Below are 14,788 nucleotides of genomic sequence, written 5' to 3'. Positions count from 1 at the left end.
TTGAACTGTCTTGTACTGCAGAAAGTAGTGCGTTGCTAGAAAAATGGTGAGAAAAGGGCAAATAACAAGGGAAGAGAGACAGACCATCATAACACTTAGAAATGTAGGTCTTTCCTACAGAGAAATTGGAAAGAAAGTTAAGGTGTCAGTGAGTACAGTTTCCTTCACCATCAAAAGGCACTCAGAAACTGGGGCAAACTCAAACAGGAAGAGGTCTGGAGCCTGGGGCTCGCTCGGGCCACTTCGGGGGTGGGGTGCCCTCGGCCTCTCGGCCTGGGGCTCGGTCACTCTGGCACAGCTGGCTGCCGGCGGAGCTCACGGGCATGTCACTGCAACCCCCCCCGACTTCTTCTGCTCCTCGGCAGCTGAGTGACCCCTCATCTGGGACTCTCCTCAGCTCTTTCTGGGACAGTGGCGCGGCTGCCCCTCTGTTGGTCTTCCTTGGTCTCTTGTGTTCTGGAGGCCTCTGGATGTCTGGAGTTTTGATCTCCTCCATACCTGCTTCATGCCCTGGTGGACGGGGCTGTGCACACATGAAGGAACCTTTTAAAAACAAGCGCGTTCATGCTCACAGGTGTACACACGGGTGCTCACACACACAAACTACACCGTTTTTGGCTCCTACCTCAAAGCACACTGTGCGCTGTCGATCTTACGTGCTGCACAATAATATTCAATATTTAGTATTTACTGTCATATTCCCATAGATCATCGTGATGTTGTTTATTATGTTGCTCTCGTTTTCTTCTACTTGCTTTGTTTTTTCATTCTCAACAGGTGAAATTAAAAAAGTATCTACTGTTATCTATTGTTAGCTAGTTTATTGTGATGGTGTTGTTTTTATTACGTTGCTCTTTCTTGTTTGTTTCTCTTCTGTTTTTTTTTATCTCCATACAGGTGATCCAGGTGTTTTGTTTGTTTTTCTTTTTTTTTCTTCCTCCCTTTCTCACCATCTCTTCTCCCCTCTATTTTTCTTTCTCTCCCTCTCCCCCAGTCATGTCTGTCCCGTCTTTAAAAAACGAAAATAAAATAAATACATAATTATAATAAAGGTCAATCAAATGGACCGATATGGCAAGGCCATGATGATCCACTTGGTAAAGTAAATCCATTTGGCATCTTTCTTGGCCTTCAGACAACAATTCTGATGGCTAAAGATCCAAACGGGACAGGCAAAAAAAAAAAAAAAAGAAGAGAAGACTTCAAGCTGTAGGTTTGACAGGACAAGTTGCAGGAATAAAGCCATTGCTAAGATGTCAGAATAAGACATAGAGGCTTCCCTGGACCATGAAACATTGCCATTGGGATACTGAAGACTGGAAGAAGGTATTATGAACTGATGAATCAAAATTTCAAATCTTCGGTTCATCACACAGGATCTTTGTACGCCGTCAAGTATGTGAAAGGATGGTTCCACAGTGTGTGGCATCAACTGTTAAACATGGAGGAAGTGTGATGGTCTGGGGCTGTTTTGCTGGATCCAGGGTCGGTGACTTGTACAGAGTGACAGGCACCCTAAACCAAAACAGCTACCACAACTTTCTGTAGCGCCATGTAGTACCCTCTGGTATGTGCCTAGTTGGTCAGGGGTCCATTCTACAGCAAGATAATGACCCAAATATAAGACCCAGCTATGCCAGAACTACCTTAGGAAAAAAAGAACAAGCTGGTAAGCTTGAAAACATGGAGTGACCAGCACAGTCTCCAGACTTAAACCCCATTGACCTGCTTTGGGATGAACTGGAGTGAAAGCAACAGATATGGGGAGAGCTTTCTGAAGTAGAAAAGAATGTAGAAAGAATGCCACGTGTGTGTTCAGCTGATACATCTGCCAAAGGTGGCTACTTTGATGAGTCAAAAATTTAGAATACACTTTGGTTTAATAATTGATTCCATGATTTCCTCTTTAACTTCAGTTGCTTATTTGTATTATGTCTTGCAATGACACACACACACACACACACACACACACACACACACACACACACATATATATATATATATATATATATATATATATATATATATATATATATATATGTATATATATATATATATATATATATATATATATATATATATATATATATATATATATATATATATATGTATATATATATACATACATACATACATACATACATACATACATACATACATATTGCTCCATTCTGTAGTTAGTATACGTAGCCAGTCCTGTCAGTAATCTCACTGAGGGGGTTCAGGCCTATACAGAACAGCAGTGGGAATAGAGCATTTCCTTTGTAGATCCCGCACTTGATGGCAACCTGTCCTATGGGCTTGAAGTTGGTCTCTAGTGTTGTCCACCACACCCCCACTGAGTTCCTGATGAAGGCTCTTAGGGTCCTGTTGATCTTGTACTGTTCCAGGCATTCCAGGATCCAGGTGTGGGGCATCGAGTCATAGGCTTTCTTGTAATCATTCCAGGGAGTGCTCAGGTTGGTCAGCCTAGTCCACACTGCCCTGTCTACCAGTAGCTGGTCTTTCACTCCTCCGCTGTTCTGACAAAACGTCCTACTTTGGCAAAACGTCCTACCGTAAGTAGTTTATGCACATTTCTGCTGTCACACAGTAATTCCAGCACAAACGTAAGTAGGTATGACGGTTTACCACTTAACTTTGCCCATCAGAGTATGCTTGTAGCTCACATTCATAAAGCCAGGATGGTTTGCCACTTCATTTTACCTGTTAAAGTATGCTTGTAGGTCACATTCAGAAAGGTAGCATGGTTTGGCACGTATTTATACCCGTCAGAGTATGTTTCTAGCTCTTATTAACAAAGGTAAGATGATTTGCCACTGAATTCTAGCTGTAAAATTATGCTTCTAGCCCATATTAACAAAGGTGGGACGATTTGCCACTTAATTATAGCTGTTAAAGTATGCTTGTACATCACTTTTACAAAGGTAGGACGGTTTGGCACATAATTTTACCCGTCAGAGTATGTTTGTAGCTTATATTCACAAAGGTAAGACGGTTCGCCACTGAATTTCGTGTTGCGCGCATGCGTAGAAACAACGGGTAGGATGGTTTGTCAGGTAGGATGGATTCCCAGAACACCGGTATTCCTGACAATTCCTTTTTGTCCCCCCACTCATGTATTGTTCTTCTTAGCTGCTATGATGCCTGACAGCAGCGTCCATGTGGTACTGAGGCAGGTTATTGGCCAGTGGTTGGATGGGAAAGTTCTCTTCTGGGGGTCCTTGGAGATCAGGACTGTCTGGCCTTCAGTAAGCCATTCTGAGTTGTGAGGAAGTGAGCAAAATGAAAAAGAACTGGATAAAATGTCTATAAAATGGTTTCTTTTCCGTCACCAGAGGATTTGTTTTCCTTTTTGTCAAAGAACAAAATATAATACTGCAATCACTTAAAAAAAGTAGTTCTTCATTTTATACATTTTATACAGTGTTCTCGTTTTTATGTTTTTTTGTTGCTTTTCTTTTCAGTTGGTAAAGGCATAAAATGAGAGAGCTCGCTGGCTCTAGGTTGGGCGAGGCAGGGCAATGTTGGCAGAGTTCAGTCCATGCCGAGGTCTATGCCAGGGGGTCGCTCATGTCCTCGTCAACCTGGGAGAGGAGCTCCTTCTTTTCATCAGTGCTCGCCAGAGAATTGCGGCTGTTGTGGGCACCCATGTACAGGGTGGCATACACTGGGTTCGTGAAGTTGGTGGGCTGCGGAGTGAAGAAAATTTCTCAGTGACTCAGGCAAAAGAAATGAAAAGATTTGGTATATTGTGAAAGAAGCAGTATTTTTCTTATTCAAATAGGCTCAGCTCGCATAAATAACAAGATGTTTCCCAGCTCAGTGCTGAAACCCTGGCAGACATTTGTGGTTTGTTATGTTTTCTGTGTTTGGTTATTTGTTTCTGAAAGTCTGGGCACTAATCATCTGCCCCCAACAAACCAGTAGGTGTATTTCCAGTGAAGAACTTGCAACTTCTTTTTAAGCACTCAGGACTTTATGGACAATTCCTCATTTGATGTTTTATGATTGTGGTGAAAAGTGTTTGAATATAGTGACCATGAGGGCTCCAGCATAAAAGCTTTATTCAGCTGCTCCCCTTATTCACAGTGGATTTCCGTTCCTGACACCCCCAAGGGATTTTTGTCTCCAGCTGGGATTAAACTGGAGATTTTTTCACTTCTTAGGTGAATGTAAAAGAAATGGTATTTATATAGTGCCTTGTGCTTTTATCTGCTGAATGCATTCACACACACAGAGGTAACTCAGGGTTCAGTATCTTGCCCAAGCATTGATCTGTATACAAACCACTCGAGCCACAACGTGTAAACCATGAGACTATGGAGCCACTCATCAGAACTAAAGTATATGATTCACATAATTCTAACAATATTCATTCCAAAATTCATTACAGATGCCAGAAGTAAATACCATAACGACACCCACTGGTTTCCTAAGTCTTGCTTTAAAGCTTTTGCATTTGGACTGTGGTGATCTCGATGGCAAAAAACTGGATATAAATGTAGAAAAGTGATTACAGATCAGTCAAGACAGAAAACTGTTTTTCACTAGACGTCCAAAGGACAGGAATATATTGAGAAACTCACTTTTTATTATTATTTGTAAATATGTGTACAAATGGTTGGTTTTTTGTACTGTTTTTATCAATAAATCTCAGCAACAAAGGACCTACACCCATGTGTGTTGATTTCTCCCTAAGATGGCAAACTGAAACACTCCAAGTTGGTGACTTTTGGAGATTTATTTCCCTGGATGATTGAGAATGCATCAAGATGAAACACAAAAGGAAGTTCACAGCTTTTAGCAGCTCCCCCACCCCCTCATCCACACACCCCCACTCCCCTCCCTCCAGAATTCCCAGCTAACAACCTAATTTACATATGAATGACTAGCCAATTTAGCTTCCACTTGGCTACCAGCCATTTGGCTGGTGGTGGGTTTTAAAGGTAGAAAGGTAGAAGCCTGGGACTCCTAGTGTTAAGACAGCAAAGAAAGAGAAGAGTGGCAACGGACCGGTAACCCATAACAACACATATAAACGCATGGCAACGGACAGTTAACCCATAACAACGCATGTAAACGCATGGCAACGGACCGGTTACCATGGCAACGGACCGGTTACCGTGGCAACGGACCTGTTACCATGGCAACGGACCGGTAACCCATGGCAACAGACAGTTAACCCATAACAACGCATGTAAACGCATGGCAACGGACAGTTAACCCATAACAACGCATGTAAACGCATGGCAACGGACAGTTAACCCATAACAACGCATGTAAACGCATGGCAACGGACAGATAACCCATGGCAACGGACAGTTAACCCATAACAACGCATGTAAACGCATGGCAACGGACAGTTAACCCATGGCAACGGTCAGGTAACCCATGGCAATGGACCGGTAACCCATGGCAACGGACAGTTAACCCATAACAACGCATGTAAACGCATGGCAACGGACAGTTAACGCATGGCAACGGACAGTTAACCCATGGCAACGGTCATATAACGCATGGCAACGGACAGTTAACCCATGGCAACGGTCAGGTAACCCATGGCAACGGACCGGTTACCATGGCAACGGACCGGTTACCATGGCAACGGACCGGTAACCCATGGCAACGGACCGGTTACCATGGCAACGGACCGGTAACCCATGGCAACGGACAGTTAACCCATAACAACGCATGTAAACGCATGGCAACGGACAGTTAACCCATAACAACGCATGTAAACGCATGGCAACGGACAGTTAACGCATGGCAACGGACCGGTTACCATGGCAACGGACCGGTTACCATGGCAACGGACCGGTTACCATGGCAACGGACTGGTAACCCATGGCAACGGACCGGTTACCATGGCAACGGACAGTTAACCCATGGCAACGGACAGTTAACCCATGGCAACGGTCATATAATCCATGGCAACGGACAGTTAACCCATAACAACGCATGTAAACGCATGGCAACGGACAGTTAACCCATAACAACGCATGTAAACGCATGGCAACGGACAGTTAACGCATGGCAACGGACAGTTAACCCATGGCAACGGTCAGGTAACCCATGGCAACGGACCGGTAACCCATGGCAACGGACCGGTTACCATGGCAACGGCCCGGTAACCCATGGCAACGGACAGTTAACCCATAACAACGCATGTAAACGCATGGCAACGGACAGTTAACCCATAACAACGCATGTAAACGCATGGCAACGGACAGATAACCCATGGCAACGGACAGTTAACCCATAACAACGCATGTAAACGCATGGCAACGGACAGATAACCCATGGCAACGGACAGTTAACCCATGGCAACGGTCATATAACCCATGGCAACGGACAGTTAACGCATGGCAACGGACAGTTAACCCATGGCAACGGTCAGGTAACCCATGGCAACGGACCGGTTACCATGGCAACGGACCGGTTACCATGGCAACGGACCGGTTACCATGGCAACGGACCGGTAACCATGGCAACGGACCGGTTACCATGGCAACGGACAGTTAACCCATAACAACGCATGTAAACGCATGGCAACGGACAGTTAACCCATAACAACGCATGTAAACGCATGGCAACAAACAGTTAACCCATAACAACGCATGTAAACGCATGGCAACGGACAGATAACCCATGGCAACGGACAGTTAACCCATGGCAACGGTCATATAACCCATGGCAACGGACAGTTAACCCATAACAACACATGTAAACGCATGGCAACGGACAGTTAACGCATGGCAACGGACAGTTAACCCATGGCAACGGTCAGGTAACCCATGGCAACGGACCGGTTACCATGGCAACGGACCGGTTACCATGGCAACGGACCGGTAACCCATGGCAACGGACCGGTTACCATGGCAACGGCCCGGTAACCCATGGCAACGGACAGTTAACCCATAACAACGCATGTAAACGCATGGCAACGGACAGTTAACCCATAACAACGCATGTAAACGCATGGCAACGGTCAGTTAACCCATAACAACGCATGTAAACGCATGGCAACGGACAGATAACCCATGGCAACGGACAGTTAACCCATGGCAACGGTCATATAACCCATGGCAACGGACAGTTAACCCATAACAACGCATGTAAACGCATGGCAACGGACAGATAACCCATGGCAACGGACAGTTAACCCATGGCAACGGTCATATAACCCATGGCAACGGACAGTTAACCCATAACAACGCATGTAAACGCATGGCAACGGACAGTTAACCCATAACAACACATGTAAACGCATGGCAACGGACAGTTAACGCATGGCAACGGACCGGTTACCATGGCAACGGACCGGTTACCATGGCAACGGACCGGTTACCATGGCAACGGACCGGTTACCATGGCAACGGACCGGTAACCCATGGCAACGGACAGTTAACCCATGGCAACGGACAGTTAACCCATAACAACGCATGTAAACGCATGGCAACGGACAGTTAACCCATAACAACGCATGTAAACGCATGGCAACGGACAGTTAACCCATAACAACGCATGTAAATGCATGGCAACGGACAGTTAACCCATAACAACGCATGTAAACGCATGGCAACGGACAGATAACCCATGGCAACGGACAGTTAACCCATAACAATGCATGTAAACGCATGGCAACGGACAGTTAACGCATGGCAATGGACAGTTAACCCATGGCAACGGTCATATAACGCATGGCAACGGTCAGGTAACCCATGGCAACGGACTGGTTACCATGGCAACGGACCGGTTACCATGGCAACGGACCGGTTACCATGGCAACGGACCGGTAACCCATGGCAACGGACCGGTTACCATGGCAACGGACCGGTAACCCATGGCAACGGACAGTTAACCCATAACAACGCATGTAAACGCATGGCAACGGACAGTTAACCCATAACAATGCATGTAAACGCATGGCAACGGACAGTTAACCCATGGCAACGGTCATATAACGCATGGCAACGGACAGTTAACCCATGGCAACGGTCAGGTAACCCATGGCAACGGACCGGTTACCATGGCAACGGACCGGTTACCATGGCAACGGACCGGTAACCCATGGCAACGGACCGGTTACCATGGCAACGGACCGGTAACCCATGGCAACGGACAGTTAACCCATAACAACGCATGTAAACGCATGGCAACGGACAGTTAACCCATAACAACGCATGTAAACGCATGGCAACGGACAGTTAACGCATGGCAACGGACCGGTAACCCATGGCAACGGACCGGTTACCATGGCAACGGACCGGTAACCCATGGCAACGGACAGTTAACCCATAACAACGCATGTAAACGCATGGCAACGGACAGTTAACCCATAACAACGCATGTAAACGCATGGCAACGGACAGTTAACGCATGGCAACGGACCGGTTACCATGGCAACGGACCGGTTACCATGGCAACGGACCGGTTACCATGGCAACGGACTGGTAACCCATGGCAACGGACCGGTTACCATGGCAACGGACAGTTAACCCATGGCAACGGACAGTTAACCCATGGCAACGGTCATATAATCCATGGCAACGGACAGTTAACCCATAACAACGCATGTAAACGCATGGCAACGGACAGTTAACCCATAACAACGCATGTAAACGCATGGCAACGGACAGTTAACGCATGGCAACGGACAGTTAACCCATGGCAACGGTCAGGTAACCCATGGCAACGGACCGGTTACCATGGCAACGGACCGGTTACCATGGCAACGGACCGGTAACCCATGGCAACGGACCGGTTACCATGGCAACGGCCCGGTAACCCATGGCAACGGACAGTTAACCCATAACAACGCATGTAAACGCATGGCAACGGACAGTTAACCCATAACAACGCATGTAAACGCATGGCAACGGACAGTTAACCCATAACAACGCATGTAAACGCATGGCAACGGACAGTTAACCCATAACAACGCATGTAAACGCATGGCAACGGACAGATAACCCATGGCAACGGACAGTTAACCCATGGCAACGGTCATATAACCCATGGCAACGGACAGTTAACCCATAACAACGCATGTAAACGCATGGCAACGGACAGATAACCCATAACAACGCATGTAAACGCATGGCAACGGACAGTTAACCCATAACAACGCATGTAAACGCATGGCAACGGACAGTTAACCCATAACAACGCATGTAAACGCATGGCAACGGACAGATAACCCATGGCAACGGACAGTTAACCCATAACAACGCATGTAAACGCATGGCAACGGACAGTTAACGCATGGCAACGGACAGTTAACCCATGGCAACGGTCATATAACGCATGGCAACGGACAGTTAACCCATGGCAACGGTCAGGTAACCCATGGCAACGGACCGGTTACCATGGCAACGGACCGGTAACCCATGGCAACGGACCGGTTACCATGGCAACGGACCGGTAACCCATGGCAACGGACAGTTAACCCATAACAACGCATGTAAACGCATGGCAACGGACAGTTAACCCATAACAACACATGTAAACGCATGGCAACGGACAGTTAACGCATGGCAACGGACAGTTAACCCATGGCAACGGACAGTTAACCCATGGCAACGGACCGGTTACCATGGCAACGGACCGGTTACCATGGCAACGGACCGGTAACCCATGGCAACGGACCGGTTACCATGGCAACGGACCGGTAACCCATGGCAACGGACAGTTAACCCATAACAACGCATGTAAACGCATGGCAACGGACAGTTAACCCATAACAACGTATGTAAACGCATGGCAACGGACAGTTAACCCATAACAACGCATGTAAACGCATGGCAACGGACAGATAACCCATGGCAACGGACAGTTAACCCATAACAACGCATGTAAACGCATGGCAACGGACAGTTAACGCATGGCAATGGACAGTTAACCCATGGCAACGGTCATATAACGCATGGCAACGGACAGTTAACCCATGGCAACGGTCAGGTAACCCATGGCAACGGACTGGTTACCATGGCAACGGACCGGTAACCCATGGCAACGGACCGGTAACCATGGCAACGGACCGGTTACCATGGCAACGGACCGGTAACCCATGGCAACGGACAGTTAACCCATAACAACGCATGTAAACGCATGGCAACGGACAGTTAACCCATAACAACGCATGTAAACGCATGGCAACGGACAGTTAACCCATAACAACGCATGTAAACGCATGGCAACGGACAGATAACCCATGGCAACGGACAGTTAACCCATGGCAACGGTCATATAACCCATGGCAACGGACAGTTAACCCATAACAACGCATGTAAACGCATGGCAACGGACAGATAACCCATGGCAACGGACAGTTAACCCATGGCAACGGTCATATAACCCATGGCAACGGACAGTTAACCCATAACAACGCATGTAAACGCATGGCAACGGACAGTTAACCCATAACAACACATGTAAACGCATGGCAACGGACAGTTAACGCATGGCAACGGACAGTTAACCCATGGCAACGGACAGTTAACCCATGGCAACGGACCGGTTACCATGGCAACGGACCGGTTACCATGGCAACGGACCGGTAACCCATGGCAACGGACCGGTTACCATGGCAACGGACCGGTAACCCATGGCAACGGACAGTTAACCCATAACAACGCATGTAAACGCATGGCAACGGACAGTTAACCCATAACAACGTATGTAAACGCATGGCAACGGACAGTTAACCCATAACAACGCATGTAAACGCATGGCAACGGACAGATAACCCATGGCAACGGACAGTTAACCCATAACAACGCATGTAAACGCATGGCAACGGACAGTTAACGCATGGCAATGGACAGTTAACCCATGGCAACGGTCATATAACGCATGGCAACGGACAGTTAACCCATGGCAACGGTCAGGTAACCCATGGCAACGGACTGGTTACCATGGCAACGGACCGGTAACCCATGGCAACGGACCGGTAACCATGGCAACGGACCGGTTACCATGGCAACGGACCGGTAACCCATGGCAACGGACAGTTAACCCATAACAACGCATGTAAACGCATGGCAACGGACAGTTAACCCATAACAACGCATGTAAACGCATGGCAACGGACAGTTAACCCATAACAACGCATGTAAACGCATGGCAACGGACAGATAACCCATGGCAACGGACAGTTAACCCATGGCAACGGTCATATAACCCATGGCAACGGACAGTTAACCCATAACAACGCATGTAAACGCATGGCAACGGACAGATAACCCATGGCAACGGACAGTTAACCCATGGCAACGGTCATATAACCCATGGCAACGGACAGTTAACCCATAACAACGCATGTAAACGCATGGCAACGGACAGTTAACCCATAACAACACATGTAAACGCATGGCAACGGACAGTTAACGCATGGCAACGGACAGTTAACCCATGGCAACGGACAGTTAACCCATGGCAACGGACCGGTTACCATGGCAACGGACCGGTAACCCATGGCAACGGACCGGTAACCCATGGCAACGGACCGGTTACCATGGCAACGGACCGGTAACCCATGGCAACGGACAGTTAACCCATAACAACGCATGGAAACGCATGGCAACGGACAGTTAACCCATAACAACGTATGTAAACGCATGGCAACGGACAGTTAACCCATAACAACGCATGTAAACGCATGGCAACGGACAGATAACCCATGGCAACGGACAGTTAACCCATAACAACGCATGTAAACGCATGGCAACGGACAGTTAACGCATGGCAATGGACAGTTAACCCATGGCAACGGTCATATAACGCATGGCAACGGTCAGGTAACCCATGGCAACGGACTGGTTACCATGGCAACGGACCGGTTACCATGGCAACGGACCGGTAACCATGGCAACGGACCGGTTACCATGGCAACGGACAGTTAACCCATAACAACGCATGTAAACGCATGGCAACAAACAGTTAACCCATAACAACGCATGTAAACGCATGGCAACGGACAGATAACCCATGGCAACGGTCATATAACCCATGGCAACGGACAGTTAACCCATAACAACGCATGTAAACGCATGGCAACGGACAGTTAACCCATAACAACACATGTAAACGCATGGCAACGGACAGATAACCCATGGCAACGGACAGTTAACCCATAACAACGCATGTAAACGCATGGCAACGGACAGTTAACCCATAACAACACATGTAAACGCATGGCAACGGATAGTTAACGCATGGCAACGGACAGTTAACCCATGGCAACGGTCAGGTAACCCATGGCAACGGACCGGTTACCATGGCAACGGACCGGTTACCATGGCAACGGACCAGTTACCATGGCAACAGACAGTTAACCCATGGCAATGGACAGTTAACCCATAACAACGCATGTAAACGCATGGCAACGGACAGTTAACCCATAACAACACATGTAAACGCATGGCAACGGACAGTTAACGCATGGCAATGGACAGTTAACCCATGGCAACGGTCAGGTAACCCATGGCAACGGACCGGTTACCATGGCAACGGACCGGTAACCCATGGCAACGGACCGGTTACCATGGCAACGGACCGGTAACCCATGGCAACGGACAGTTAACCCATAACAACGCATGTAAACGCATGGCAACGGACAGTTAACCCATGGCAACGGTCATATAGCCCATGGCAACGGACAGTTAACCCATAACAACGCATGTAAACGCATGGCAACTGACAGTTAACCCATAACAACACATGTAAACGCATGGCAACGGACAGATAACCCATGGCAACGGACAGTTAACCCATAACAACGCATGTAAACGCATGGCAACGGACAGTTAACCAATAACAACTAGCAGCTGGTTCATTTGTGCTGCCCAATGCTCATGGAGTGCCGTCAGCTTCTTCAGCCAGTAAGCGCGACTCATGTCGGGGGCTGGTGCTGTCTAGCTCTTACTACTGGAGACCTTCTCTTGAATGTTTGCCACTGTGATGGTTACTGTACCTTGTTCAGGGAGTTTGCTGTGGTCTGCTCTTAGATTCACGAGCCATTGAGCATTACCGTTATGGGCTGCGTCCTTCTCCCATGTGCTTTTCCAATATTGCTCCGCCTCCAGCCTTGGTGGTGCTGTTCTCATATTGTTACATACTATTATGCAACATACTAAAGGAAAATGTATGAAGGACATGAAGACAACGTGAGATGCATAAAAAAAATCTTATAGAGCAGGTGGTCATGTTTATTTGTTTCTTATACATTCTCTTATTCCTTGAAAACAATAAAACTGATTCCACGTCTACAGGAAAAGGCAACATGAAGGTATGTGTCTAATAATGTAAAAATAACGTAGAAATAACCAAAAGTGTTTTCATTGACAATAGAGGAAGTCAATTTTGAGTCACAGCACAATAAAGAAAATCAACAATCTCAATAAAACTAGAGGACGGCATTGCGTATACATACTGTCAATGATAACATGATTTCTCAATAAGAAAGATCATGACAAGAGTCTGTAAACAGTGCAGAAGATATCACTTCAGTTCCATGGACCTTTATTCAATATCACAGTCCTTTCATAGTTTTGAAGTATACAATAAATTAAATTCTTATGGCTTCAGATAATATTTATAATATATATCCTATGATTAATAGCCACAGCATAGACAGACGACATATTCATCACAATTTCCTATTTGTGTTCATCAAATCTCAATTAAGAAAAAAACTCAGGTAAAATATTTTGTACAAAATCATAGACAAACAATGAAAAACAATGAGTTCAGATAGGCAGACACATTGAAAATGTGGTCAAAGGTAACAATCTGAGGTGATTTGAGGTGAGGAATTCTTGCTCATCTTTATAATTCAGTGACAAGTTCAAAGTTGTCATTTTTTGTTAGTTTTGCTCAAGAACTGCTAAAATGTTTCCATTTAATTTTTCCATTTCCATCCCTTTTAAAAGTTAACAAAGTGTGAGTGTCTTTAACCAGCTTGGACGTGACTACGCTGTTTAACAAAGAATAAAGACTTGAATTCCTTTTAATGAAAAATTTGCCACTGAGCTGCATTAAAATCTGACAGAAGGCACTAGACTTATGAGCGCAGGTTAAAAGCTGATGGCTTAAGTTACACTGAACACTTTGACTATTAAGTGTAGAACGCATTGAGGAGCTAAAGGCTGCAGTGCTCCTGTGTTGTGACTGATAGACCTGGTTTTAGGGCGACCTCCTTAGGAGACATGGCTGTGTATATCTATATCAGACACAACATATCCAAGTATTTGAACAATGGCACTAGCTGGTGTTTGAAGCAGTGAAAAGGAAGCATATCAATAATCGGAGCACCATGGTTTTGTGGGGAGACTGATGTGGTCAATAAATGAAGTTTGGAAATGAAGCTAAACTGTCCTTGGTGTCTGATCCTGGAATGTAATTGTAAAAATGTCCCCTCAAGAGACACTGATAGACAGTTCAGTGGAACATCACTCTCTATCGGTGCCTCTAGACAGACTGCTGCAATTAGTCATCACCAAAAATCTGATGTCCACAACTACAAACCCACTGAGTGTTTCATCTGATCCTGGCTGCGAGTGCGGACCTGCAGCTGCCTCTCCTTACTCAGCTGTCGATGACTCTGAATGGCGATCCAGTTGCTCTGCAGGATGTTGGAAATCTGCTGTTGCCCTTGGTTTTGTCTGTGTTCCTCCTGACTCTTGGTGTGGTGTTGATAGTGCCTGTGTTGATGCTTGTTCTGGGTGTGGCGGCGTTGAAGAACAAATGTCTTATGGTAGGTTGCAGCTGAGAGCACAGATGTAGA

At 46.5% G+C, this 14,788-nt stretch overlaps 1 protein-coding gene across 1 annotated transcript in view; it reads right to left on the bottom strand.

Annotated features, from left to right (window-relative positions):
- Positions 1-13,201: 13,201 nt before the first annotated feature.
- The window catches only part of vcanb (versican b), a 36,611-nt gene continuing 35,024 nt past the window's right edge, over positions 13,202-14,788 (bottom strand). Inside the window, exon 16 of the mRNA XM_085414754.1 lies at positions 13,202-14,769. Coding sequence (XP_085270880.1) covers positions 14,522-14,769 — 248 coding nt within the window. The 3' untranslated portion in view covers positions 13,202-14,521. The remainder of the gene's footprint in view (positions 14,770-14,788) is intronic.

Source organism: Rhamphochromis longiceps, linkage group LG7 (assembly GCF_057381845.1).
Source record: "Rhamphochromis longiceps isolate RC_006_pf linkage group LG7, R_longiceps_female_GT1.1, whole genome shotgun sequence".
NCBI classification, from domain to species: Eukaryota; Metazoa; Chordata; class Actinopteri; order Cichliformes; family Cichlidae; genus Rhamphochromis; species Rhamphochromis longiceps.
This window is presented reverse-complemented; position numbering and strand designations above follow the sequence as displayed.